At 47.9% G+C, this 12,110-nt stretch overlaps 1 protein-coding gene across 3 annotated transcripts in view; it reads left to right on the top strand.

Annotated features, from left to right (window-relative positions):
* Positions 1-12,110, top strand: part of PDK2 (pyruvate dehydrogenase kinase 2) — a 29,649-nt gene that overhangs the window by 5,745 nt on the left and 11,794 nt on the right. For all 3 annotated transcript variants that reach the window (XM_035134352.2, XM_060281421.1, XM_035134351.2), the window contains exons 3-5: positions 4,770-4,841; positions 5,745-5,929; positions 7,744-7,833. In XM_035134352.2, the coding sequence (XP_034990243.1) occupies positions 4,770-4,841; positions 5,745-5,929; positions 7,744-7,833 (347 nt within the window). The remainder of the gene's footprint in view (positions 1-4,769; positions 4,842-5,744; positions 5,930-7,743; positions 7,834-12,110) is intronic.

Below are 12,110 nucleotides of genomic sequence, written 5' to 3'. Positions count from 1 at the left end.
TTTTCTCAAAAAACCACAGGGTGGCTTATTTTTGGTGGGATGTCTTACTGGTACCGGTATTTTTATTACGAGTCTGAGGGAAGGGAGGTGTGTGCGTCCCTGGTGCAGCCCTCTCTCCCCGGCCCTGGGATGTTCGCGAAGGGCTGCTCTCTCTCTCCTCCAAGGTGGGGACTCACTTAATAGCAATCTGCTACACTGGAGCTTCTTAAATCTAAACCAGTATAATGGAATCTATCTGTGTGATACAGTCCTAGCAGTAGCCTATACCTAAAGCAAGTAAGGATCTCTACCAGCCAGCTGCCCAAGACTGCAAGACTGTCTGAAGTTCCAACAACATAGCACTTTGCAGTGCTATCACTGATAGCAAAGAAGCTACCTGCTGAGCACAAAGAAGCCAGCTAAGCAGCAATTAAGATTGCTGACTTGGTTAATGGTAGCAATTGAGAAGCAATTGAGCCAGCGAGGTGAGGAAGCACGTGTTGTTAGGACCGGCAGTTTAACTTTTGTGTAAAGCAGCGTTTAGCAGCTCCTTTTAGCAGCTCGCAAACAGCGAAGGAAAAAGTCCTTAATAAATAAATAAAAGTCCCCAAGGCAAGGACTGCGATCCAGACTACTTACAAATCCTTAAAGGGGCAGCTCCACAGACAACCAAGCAGCATAAGGTAGAAAGAAAACTGCAGCAGGATTTTTAAAAGGCTGCTTTATGCCCGGTAAAAGCAATGAGACAACAATCAGACACGGGAGATTCCCGTTAAGAGGAAATCAACGTGCATTGAATGGAAGGGAATTTAGGGAAAGGTGGGGGGAAGCGAGAGGTGGGCTGTGTGTGTGTGTGTGTGTGTGTGTGTGAGAGAGAGAGAGAGAGAGAGAGAGAGAGAGAGAGAGAGAGAGAGAGACACGCAGGGGGGGGGAGAGAGACAGACGCGCGCACGGAGGTCTCTCCCTAAAAGGGAAAACAGCCTTTGCATTCTTCAATCGCCCCTCTTTTCTTCCTCGTGCCTTCATCTCCTCCCCACCCCACTTTTCTCCCCTTCACCAAGTAGAGCTTACACAGCTTGGCTAAAAAAATTATTTTTGGATCTTTTTATTTAAAAAAATGCTCTCAGAAACGGGGAAGGGAAATCACAAGGCTTCGGCAGCCAGCAGCTACGGCTGTTCGGTGCATTTTTACAAGCTTTTAAAGGAAATACGTGTCTGTGGAGCGACAGCAAAATGGGGAGAGATTTTTAAGGGGGGAGTTGGCTGGCAGGAGGGGGGTTATTGCTAGTGGGTGAAGGGTCTATCAGTATGTCTTATTTTCGGGGTATGGCTTGTATCGCGCAATTGCTTAGAAATCCTGCTATGGCTTATATAATGACTACGTCTTAAAAAAGGGGAAACACGGTACGCCCCCTCCCACAGCACATTTAAAAGTGCATCGGATGTCAAGTCACCCTGCTTGAAGAGGAACAATTGCTGCCTGGCGCCTAAAGGTGTATAATGAAGGTGCCAGCCAAAACTCCCTGGGAAGAGCATTCCATAGACGGGGAGCCACTGCAGAGAAGGCCCTGTTCTTGTGTTGCCACCCTCCAGTCCTCTCATGGAGGAGACACACGAAGAAGGGCCTCGGAGGATGATCAGCGGTTCCTTTATGATCCAGCCTGCCAAACCAAAGTGACTTTCCAGCCCTGGAGCGGATGTTCCTCAGCTGGATGGGTAGATCTTCTGGCTCGTTGTAAGGCAGTTTCACAGTGCCCGGCACCCTTCAGCAGTAGCCTGGGAGCTTCTCATTCACAGGGCTTTTTTACAGAGCCATTCTGCACAAGTCTAGTCAGAAATATAAACTGTCCCAAACTCCGTGTTCATCCTCTGAGGCCCTTCTTCGTGTGCCTCCTCTGCATAAGGTCTGGATCTGGCAACATGAGAAGGGCCTTCTCTGTGGTGGCTCCTCGTTTGTGGAATGCTCTCCCCAGGGAGGTTTGCCTGGCGCCTTCATTATATAGTTTTAACCTCCAGGCAAAAACGTTCCTCTTCAACCAGGCCTTTGGCTGATTAATACTCTACAGCCTTTTAAATATGTCTGGGCAAACTGAGGTTTTCTTGTTGTTGTTGTTTTGGTTTAATTATAATTTTCTTGTGTTTTGTCTTGTATTTTATTCTGTCAACCGCACTGAGATCTTTTGATGAAGGGCACCATATAAATTCAATCAATCAATCAACAAGTCCTGTTCAGTTCAAAGGGGTTTACTCTTTAAACAATTTATTTAACTAAAACAAGAACATTATAGCATATGTATCCATGTTTGTTAACTGATGTGGTTAAATGGTTTAAAAACAACAACAACCTCACACACCTTAGATTGAGTTTTAGCACACATGAAAAACTTAAAACAAATCATTATTTCCTGATGAATAGCCTTTGGACTATAATTTAACTTAAATAGAAAACTATCTTTAGAAAGATTTTTCCTCCAAAAGAATTTTATTTTAAAAAAATCCAATTTAATTTTTTTAAAATTCCGATTTATTTTAAAAAAATCAATTGATTTTTATCCACCCTGGTTCTAAGGCATCGAGGAGGGATTTGGCATGTACCAACGGGGCTGGAGAGGGATTGGCATGTGGTTTCAAACGCTCGGATTGTGCTCTAAAACACTTTCAGCAGCTCTGAGCCTTTGGGTGGGTGAACCTGGCGGCTGACTCTTAAGAAATAAACATACAAGGGAACAGGTGAGGTCTGTGCTTGGAACCTGATGCCGCAGTAAATGTGTTGGCCTTTAAAGCACCCATCGCCAGCCCGGTACCCTCCACATGCAACTGCCCCCAGCCTCAGACAGCAGAACGGATGGGCATTTCAGTCCAGGTACATCGGGAGGGCGCCAGGTTGGCAAAGGAGGCTTCATGGTGTCACGACACTCCTGTGTTTTGTTTTCTTGCTGCGGCACACTCACCTGGCTCCCTGCGTGGGCTCAGAAAAGTGTAGCACAGGCACCCCCAAACTTCGGCCCTCCAGATGTTTTGGGACTACAATTCCCATCATCCCTGACCACTGGTCCTGCTAGCTAGGGATCATGGGAGTTGTAGTCCCAAAACATCTGGAGGGCCGCAGTTTGGGGGTGCCTGGTGTAGCATCTTGTCAGATTTGCCTGGGTCTTTAATTTCTGTTTCCCTCATTCCCCTTTTCTTCCTCTCCCCCCCTTTTTTTTAGGAAAGGGTTTTTGTTTTGTTTTCACTTCCTCTGAAGGTGCCGCTGCTTTTAAGCGGCTTGCACGAACTTTGTCCTACTTTGAGGGAAGCACGTGATGAGGGCCTGTTTGTTTGCTTCGCGTCACCCTGTTCTCACATCCCTTCACAGTTGCCGGATTAACGCGGCGTAGGAAAACCGTGATTCCTCCACAGCAGAGCAAAGCGCCAAGTTGATTGCTGCAGGGCCTCTCTCCCTCCCTCCCTGCACCCACCCAGTGCCCATGCTGGCGTTGAAACCTGCCTCTTGCCTTATCAGCGCCTCCCTGCTACACTTTATTATTAAAAAATAATAATGCAGCCATCTCTCCCCCCCCCACCTTTTGTTTGAAAAGTTCAATTTGATTTTGCACAGATCAAAAGCCAAAGGGGAGATACAAGTGGAATATAGGTGATGAGGTTGTACATGTACATGCACACAAACACAAATATGTATTTATACATATGTACATAGAATCAAAGAATCTTAGAATTGTAGCATTGGAAAGAACCATGAGGGTCAGGTAAGTCCAACTCCCTTGCAAGGCAGGAATCTTTTGCCGAGTGTGGGGCTCAAATCCACAGCCCTGAGTGTTGCTCAGTCAGTAGAGCATGAGACTCTTGATCTCAGGGTTGTGGGTTCGAGCCCCACGTGGGGCAAAAGATTCCTGCATTGCATGGGGTTGGACTTGATGACCCACACAGTCTTTTCCAACTTTTTGATTCTTTGATTCTGTGGTCTAAAGGTATGTGTCTCTCCTGTTGCCTTAACAACAACAACAATTAATAATAATTTTTTATTATTATTAGGAGCGTCTACACCCCCCATTGTTCTGCCCGGACACTGAGGTCCAGTGCTGAGGGCCTTCTGGTGGTTCCCTCATTGCAAGAAGCTAAGTTACAGGGAACCAGGCAGAGGGCCTTCTCGGTAGTGGCACCCGCCCTGTGGAACGCCCTCCCACCAGATGTCAAAGAGAAAAACAACTACCAGACTTTTAGAAGACAACTGAAGGCAGCCCTGTTTAGGGAAGCTTTTAATATTTAATAGATTATTTTAATATTCTGTTGGAAGCCGCCCAGAGTGGCTGGGGAAACCCAGCCAGATGGGCGGGGTACAAATAACAAGTTGTTGTTGTTGTTGTTATTATTATTACCCAGCCCATTTGTCTGGTAGTTGTTTATTTCCTTGACATCTGATGGGAGGGCATCCTACAGGGGAGGTGCCACTACTGAGAAGGCCCTCTGCCTGGTTCCCTGCAACCTCACTTCTCGCAGGGAGGGAACCACCAGAAGGCCCTGGGAGCTGGACCTCAGTGTCCTGGCAGAACGATGGGGGGTGGAGACGCTCCTTCAGGTATACTGGGCCGAGGCCGTTTAGGGCTTTAAAGGTCAGCACCAACACTTTGAATTGTGCTCCGAAACGTACTGGGAGCCAATGCAGGTCTTTCAGGACCGGTGTTATATGGTCTCGGTCTTCACATACGCAGTCCATGAAGGCTGCAGGCAACTCTTCACAAACTTCTCCATCCCAGTAGTCCCTACTCTTCTTTCTCTCTTCCTCCTACCAGGTACGTGCAGAGCTTGCTGGACATCATGGTGTTCCTGGACAAAGACCCTGAGGACCAAGGGACGTTGGGACAGTGAGTTTGGGTTTTGGGGAGGAGGGAGGAGGCGGTTGAACACAGCGCATACAAGAACCCCACCTCACAGCATCATTGTAAAGCCACTTTTTACGTGACATCTTTCCTGTATGGAGAATGTCAACAATCTTGTTTGGAGTTGCTGCAGTACTTGGCTTTGGTTTGCTCCCACTGGAACGTGACTTGGGAAGTCAGAATAATATTTTGGTTAAATCAATATAATTTAGCTTTGCTTGGGAAGCAAAAGGTTTGTAAAATTGCATGGGAATCATTCAAAATGATTGACAAGGACTTTCAGTTATGTATCAATATTTATTATTATTATTTAGCATTACCTGACCTTTTCGGAAAGTAAAATTAAAATCCGAAAGCATTTTCATCAGACATAGACCTACCACAAAAAGAAGTCCGTTCTTAAACCGAAACCGTTCTTAAACTGAGGCGCGCTTTCGCCTCCTGCCACTGGTGCCCTTCCACTGTTCGGATTCCATTATTAGACCGAGGTAAAGTTTGCAAACTGGGACACTACTTCCGGTTTTGCGGAATTCGTAAACCGAATCATTCGTAAACAGGACTGTTCTTAAACCGAGGTACCACTGTAGCAGATTGTAATTCCTCATCCCCCCTCCCCAAAAAACCATATTTTAAAGACCCTTCATGGAAGGAATCTGCAGAAATTATGTTTAACAACCCCCCCCCAAAAAAAATAATAATAATGAGATGCCCTAATGGGGTGGGGTGTGTGATTTTCCTCCAGCACACAGTGAAGAGCAGGAGACCTGGACCTTTGTCTTGTCAGGAAAATTTGAAGGGAATTGCTCTGCTCTTAGACAGAAGACCTACCTCCCGTTTTTGAGATCTCCTCTTCTTCTCCCTCCCCCTTTGTGGCCTGTCTCCTCCCAGATTCACAAACGCCCTGGTCACGATCCGTAACCGCCACAACGACGTGGTCCCCACCATGGCGCAGGGTGTGATCGAGTACAAAGAAGCTTATGGGGATGACCCCGTCACCAACCAAAACATCCAGTACTTCCTGGACCGCTTCTACCTGAGCCGCATTTCCATCCGCATGTTGATTAACCAGCACAGTGAGTTCAGTGGCAGCCATCTTGGATTCCTGCCCAACCCTCACCCTCCTTGTTCCTGGTCTGTAACTTCTGCAATTCCTTTTTCTTTTATTTTTGCGAATTATTTTGTTATTAGTTTTCCAAAAATTTGACACATTTACATCCAATTAATACAAATGCAATACAAATCTAAAGTTGTCTTCCCACCCTATTTTTCGTGGCAGTTCCCTTCTCTCCCCTTCTTGCTCCCCTTCAGTGGTGCTGTGGTGTAAACCACTGAGCCTCTTGGGCTTGCCGATCAGAAGGTCGGCGGTTCGAATCCCTGTGGCGGAGTGAGCTCCCATTGCTCTGTCCCAACTGCTGTCAACCTAGCAGTTTGAAAGCACACCAGCGCAAGTAGATGAATAGGTACCTCTGTGGCAGGAAGGTAAACGGCGTTTCCGTGCCCTCTGGCTTCCATCACGGTGTCCCGTTGCGCCAGAAGCAGTTTAGTCCTGCTGGCCACACGGCCCGGAAAGCTGTCTGTGGACAAACTCCGGCTCCCTCGGCCTGAAAGCGAGATGAGCGCTGCAACCCCATAGTCGCCTTTGACTGGACTTAACCAGCCAGGGGTCCTTTAACTTTTTTTTTTGCAATAATTTTCATTAGTTTTCCTTATCCGATATCCAAATTCATTACTCGTACACAACATTTATCTTAACTTTGTATATACAGTGGTGCCTCGCTTAACGAATGCCCTGCTTAACGAAATGATTTTTCGAGCGGAGGTTGCCTCGCTATACGAATTCGTTTTATGAAAAATTCGACTAGTGAATCGCGGTTTCCCATAGGAATGCATTGAAATTCAATTAATGCGTTCCTATGGGCAAAAAAAAATCAAAAAACATTCAATGCATTCCTATGGGATTCGCTAGACGAATTTTTTGTTATAAGAAAAGACCCGTGGAACGAATTAAATTTGTCTAGCGAGGCACCACTGTACATAAATTTCCTTCAAAGAACAAGAATGAGAAAAGTACAAAAAAAGAATACCAAAAGGTGAAAAACAAACAAAACAAAACAAAAACATAAACAAGCTGAAAACGAAAAAGAAGAAACATTTCCGTAAAGCTAACATTAAAATACAAATGCAAAAAAGTGACTTCCACACTACCTTCATCTGCCAATTAGGGTCATACTTTAACTTGTGCATTTTATCATTCTTTCAATTTGTATAGTATTATTTTATGCACGGTGGCTGGCCGTCTGTTTTATTGATTGTAGCTTAGAAATAATTTATTGTAATTATTATGAGTGGAATTCTGTTTAATTTTTATATGCTGATTTATTATTCTATACTATTCTAACGATTGTTGAATGTTACTTTATTTGATGTAGGTTGTTTATTTTAAAGCTATGTTTTATTAACACATTTTTGTATTGCATGAGGGTGTTGTAAGGTGTACCTTCTTTGTTTCTTCAGCTTGTAAACCGCCTTGAGTATTTTAAGATAGAAAGGCGGTATACAAATTAAAAGTGATGATGATGATTTATATATTAAATCATGGGTCCACTTTGATCCAGGGTGGGTGGTCCTTTACCTTTACCTTTTACCTACATACTTTACTTCCCAATCCTTTACTTAAAAGAGTTTAAAAATTTATCTTCCCCCCCCCCTCCTCCTGCATTTCCTGGGGCCTCTCACCGCCTCAAAGTGAAGTCCCCCATGCGTGGGGCAGCCCGACCCCCGTTCCTTCTGATGGCCCACCACGGTCCTCTCATGCCTGTCCTGCCATGCTTACCACATGCCATATGGTCTCTGCCTTTGTTTACTTCACCCTTTCCCCCCCTCACAGCCTTGATTTTTGACGGCAGCACCAACCCGGCCCACCCCAAGCACATTGGAAGCATTGATCCCAACTGCAACGTCTCGGACGTGGTCAGAGGTTGGTGGGCTTTTACGTTCTGTGTCTCCCCCCCCCTCCTTCCTGCTCCGTCCTGAAAATGAATGAACTGAAGCTAAAATGCAGCAGAACCTTGGCTTTCGAACGTCTCCGTTGACAAACATTTTGGTTTTCAAACGCTGTAAACCACCCAGAAGTAAGTAAATGCTTCGGTTTTTGAACACGCCTCAGAAGTCGAAAATGCCACGCAGCTTCTGTATTGTGTTTTCCACATGGAGGCTTCTGTATTGAGTTTTCAAACATTCCCAAACTCAAACGGTCTTCCGGAACGGATTACGTCCAGAAGCCGAGGTACCACTGTACTATGTTCATTTTTCACATGGTATGCTTCTTCCCCTGCTCACCCCCCTAATATTCTTAAGAGGGTCTCTTCTCTTCAGAGAGTAGCTGGAAGTAGGGGAGGAAATGGAAATGGAATTTGCTGCCAAGGAATGTGGTGGAGTCTCCTTCTTTGGAGGTCTTTAAGCAGAGGCTTGACAGCCACCCGTCAGGAATGCTTTGGTGGTGTTTCCTGCTTGGCAGGGGGTTGGACTGGATGGCCCTTGTGGTCTCTTCCAACTCTATGATTCTATGAAATGGTCCTTGTTTCCTTTCACTCCACAGTTTTCATCTGAAATCTTTGGCGCAGTACTGCACCCAGAGCTCGGAAACTGCCCTTGCTAATGAAATTCCCTGTGGCAAAATGCGCCTAGAACAATGGGAGTTTCGAACACGGCCCTCACTTGAGGGCAGTGAGGAGGATTGCCACATGAGAACAGGCCTTTTCAGGAGTCTGTGGAATTCTCTCCACATGCCTGGTGCCGTCCTTGTCGACATTTCCACACCAAGCTAAGACTTTTCCAGTTTACCCAAGGCCTTGGGTCAATTAATGTTGCCTCATTCGCAACTGTCTTCAAAGGCAGCCCCACATGCAATGCTTGGTGGTAGTCTAACCTTCAGGTTACCAGGGGCACAGACAACCGAAACCAGGCAGTTCTTTCATAGCCGAGTTTGAGCAATTCAAAGGGAAATGCCAAGAAGCAGAAGCGATACAACTCACGCTGTCTCCTATTTCTCTTTTTATTACTTGGCGAATGGTGATTTTACTACTTGGGGGGGGGGGGCAGCTGGGTCTTTAAGGGGAAGACCAGGGGAAAATTCATACCAGCCTGCAGCAAAACCATCATGTTAAAAGAGTTCCAAAAGCAGAATGGGCTAATTAGATCTAAAAACTTGTTAAAACAAGATTTAGAGTCACAGACTGACAGATTGATAAAATGAAGATGGACAATCAGAATTATGAAATTGGAACCAACAAGCAAGAAAGCAGAATATAAATAAAAGACATGACCTCTAGAAACCAGGATATGGGGAGTCCCTGGAAATTATTTAATTTGGAATTTATAATTGGTGATAATGTATATGATTTGATATTTATAATTATTATTATTATTATTATTATGACTTGTTTATACCCCGCCTGTGAGGGACAAGGGATACAGGGAAGTCCCTCCCATCTTAAGTTCCAGCCCATCCCCAAGCGCTGGAGAGAGTAGGGAGAGCTCTGCCTCTAGCGAAGAGTCAGGAAGTGGGGTCCGAGGCTCAGGCAAGGTTGCGGAGCCCATGCACCAGGTGGGACAGGAAGTGGGGGGCCCGGGGGGAAGGCCAATCCCCCCAACTCCCGAATTGCGACGCAAACGTAGGGGGAAGAGGTTGGGTCTCCCAAAGCTTCTGTGCTGGAAGAAAACGCGCCAATCGCCATTCGGAGGTTCTGACACCTCACCTTAAGGATGCATATTTACCGCTCTGAACACTGTAAATAATCAGCACTTAATAAAAGCCTAAAAAGACCATGCTGGAGTCGTTACTCTAGAGTAGCCATATCAGGCCCCCTGACAGCAACCTCCGAATCTTTTTTTGGCTACTTTGGAGTGCCGCGATGAGCGCGCAAGAGGCTGAGCATTGGAGGCTGGAGGCTGAAGCAGCGAAGCAGGAGCTACGGAACCTTACAGCGCAGGCACAGCAGCAATTGCATGCCGCTCAGGAGGAAGCGCGCGGGGCGCAGGAGGAGCTGAACAAGCTGGTGGACCAGGTGAGGACAAAAGAGGAGACTGAGAAACAGCTAAGGGTGATGGTATTAGACCTGCAGAAGAAGTTGGAAGAGGAAAAAGCCGCTAGAGGTGGGGGGGCGCCCCAGCCGCAGCTAGTCCAAGTGAGAAGGGGACAGAGCCTAGTCACCAAGTTTAGCGGCGACCCTAGGGAGTACCTAGGATTTGAGACAGAAATAAATTATGCGCTGGAATTGCATGCAGCAGAATTCCCAGATGACGCGCACAGAGTCTCCTTTATCATAGAGCATTTGACGGGGGCCGCCCGAGAATGGGTAAGACCGCTCATCGCGCAAAAAAATCCTTGCATGAAGAACGCAAAACTATTTCTAGAAGCTTTAAAAATAATGTACGCTAGTGACAGTGAAATGGAGGCCACTAAAGAGGAGCTTCATAACTTAACACAAGGAAAATCGACAGTTAGGGACTACTGGGCGAGATTCACCATGCTGGTGCACAAACTGGGGTGGGATCTGCAAAGTGAGCCAGTGAAATCAGCCTTCTACCTGGGTTTGCACGCAGACGTTAAGGATGAGCTGGCGAGAGGTCCTAAACCGCGAACTATGGATGAGTTAAGCAAAGCGGCGCTAGCGAGACAGGAATCCAGATGGAATGACAAACAAGCGACGCGCGCAGCAAAGCCTTGGTTCCCACGCTCCCAGGACAGACCACATCACCAAACCCCACCCCAGGGCCCGCCCCCAGACCAAGCCCAGAGCCGGAACCGATGGAGATCGGTGGAGCGCGCGCGCGCGCGGGGGCTTTTCAAACCCCGGCGGCGCCAAGACGCAAGGAGGGAAGAGGCGGGAATTGCTTTCTCTGCAACTCCCCCCGGCATCGCGTCAGAGACTGCCCTCATCGCAGGGAGTGGCAAGGAAAGGCGGGAACGGTTGTACCTTCCCCCACTGAAGCAGCACCACAGCAGGGAAACGAGACAGCCTGGCTGCAGGAGACAAGGGGCAGCAGCCAGGCACAGTTAGCACAAACCGGCCCCAACCCACCCACCCGCACAGCGAGGAGCAGCGACAGCCCACCCCCCCAGAGCAGGGGTGGTTCTAGAAGTGACGCTAACGCTCCCAAATGGCTATCCCCTGACGGTACTCGCGTTAATTGACAGTGGTGCATCAGCCAACTTCTTCTCGAGAAACTTTGCAGAAGAGCACCAGATCCAACTTCTGCAGCTGGATTTCCCCCTGCACGTCTCCACCATTGACGGCAGGGAGTTGCTGGGGGGGGCCATCACCCACCAGACCCCCCCCCATGAGAATGACGGTGGGACGACACTCAGAGACACTGGCATTCAACGTCACCACCATCTCCGACCCCCCCCCCATCGTCTTAGGCATGAGCTGGCTGGCGTGCCATGACCCCTCCATCAGTTGGCACCAGAGATGCATCACGTTTGGATCGGACTTTTGTCTGGAGCATTGCATGCAACGCCAACCTGGGGAGGGGCCTCCCATCGCCACAGTGGCCACCATGCACGTCAAGGGGGGTGAGGCAATACCCAAACCGTACTGGGACCTACAGGAGGTCTTCAGCGAAGCGGAGTCCGACCACCTACCCCCACACAGGTCCTTTGACTGTCAAATCAACCTGGTGCCAGGGGCCACGCTACCTCCAGCCAAGCTGTACTCCATGTCAGATCAGGAACTGGAGGATCTGAGGGAGTTCATCGACAAGAACCTCAAGCGGGGGTTCATCAGAGAAAGCAAGGCAGCAGGGGGCAGCCCGGTCTTCTGGGTGGACAAGAAGGACACGCAACAGCGCCGTCTGGTGGTGGATTTTAGACGGCTCAATTCCATGACGGAACCGGTGGCTTTCCCAATGCCCAGAGTGGATGATCTGCTGACAGCGGCACGCAGGGGCAAGATTTTCACCAAGCTAGACCTGAGGGGGGTGTACAACTTGATCAGGATCCGGGAAGGCGATGAGTGGAAAACCACGATGTTCACGCCACTGGGCTCTTTTGAATATCTGGTCATGCCCTTCGGTTTGCAAGGGGGCTCAGCATGCTTCCAGGCCTTCATGCACCACGTCCTGGGGTCCCTCCTCTTCAAGAAATGCCTGGTCTTCCTGGATGACATCCTTATTTACTCCAATGACCCAGAGCAGCATGTGCAGGATGTCAGGGAGGTGTTGCAGCGCCTGAAAGAGAACCACCTGTATGTG

Source organism: Zootoca vivipara, chromosome 13 (assembly GCF_963506605.1).
Source record: "Zootoca vivipara chromosome 13, rZooViv1.1, whole genome shotgun sequence".
NCBI classification, from domain to species: domain Eukaryota; kingdom Metazoa; phylum Chordata; class Lepidosauria; order Squamata; family Lacertidae; genus Zootoca; species Zootoca vivipara.
Note: the sequence above shows the minus strand (reverse complement) of the source record. Positions and strands in the feature narration are given on the sequence as shown.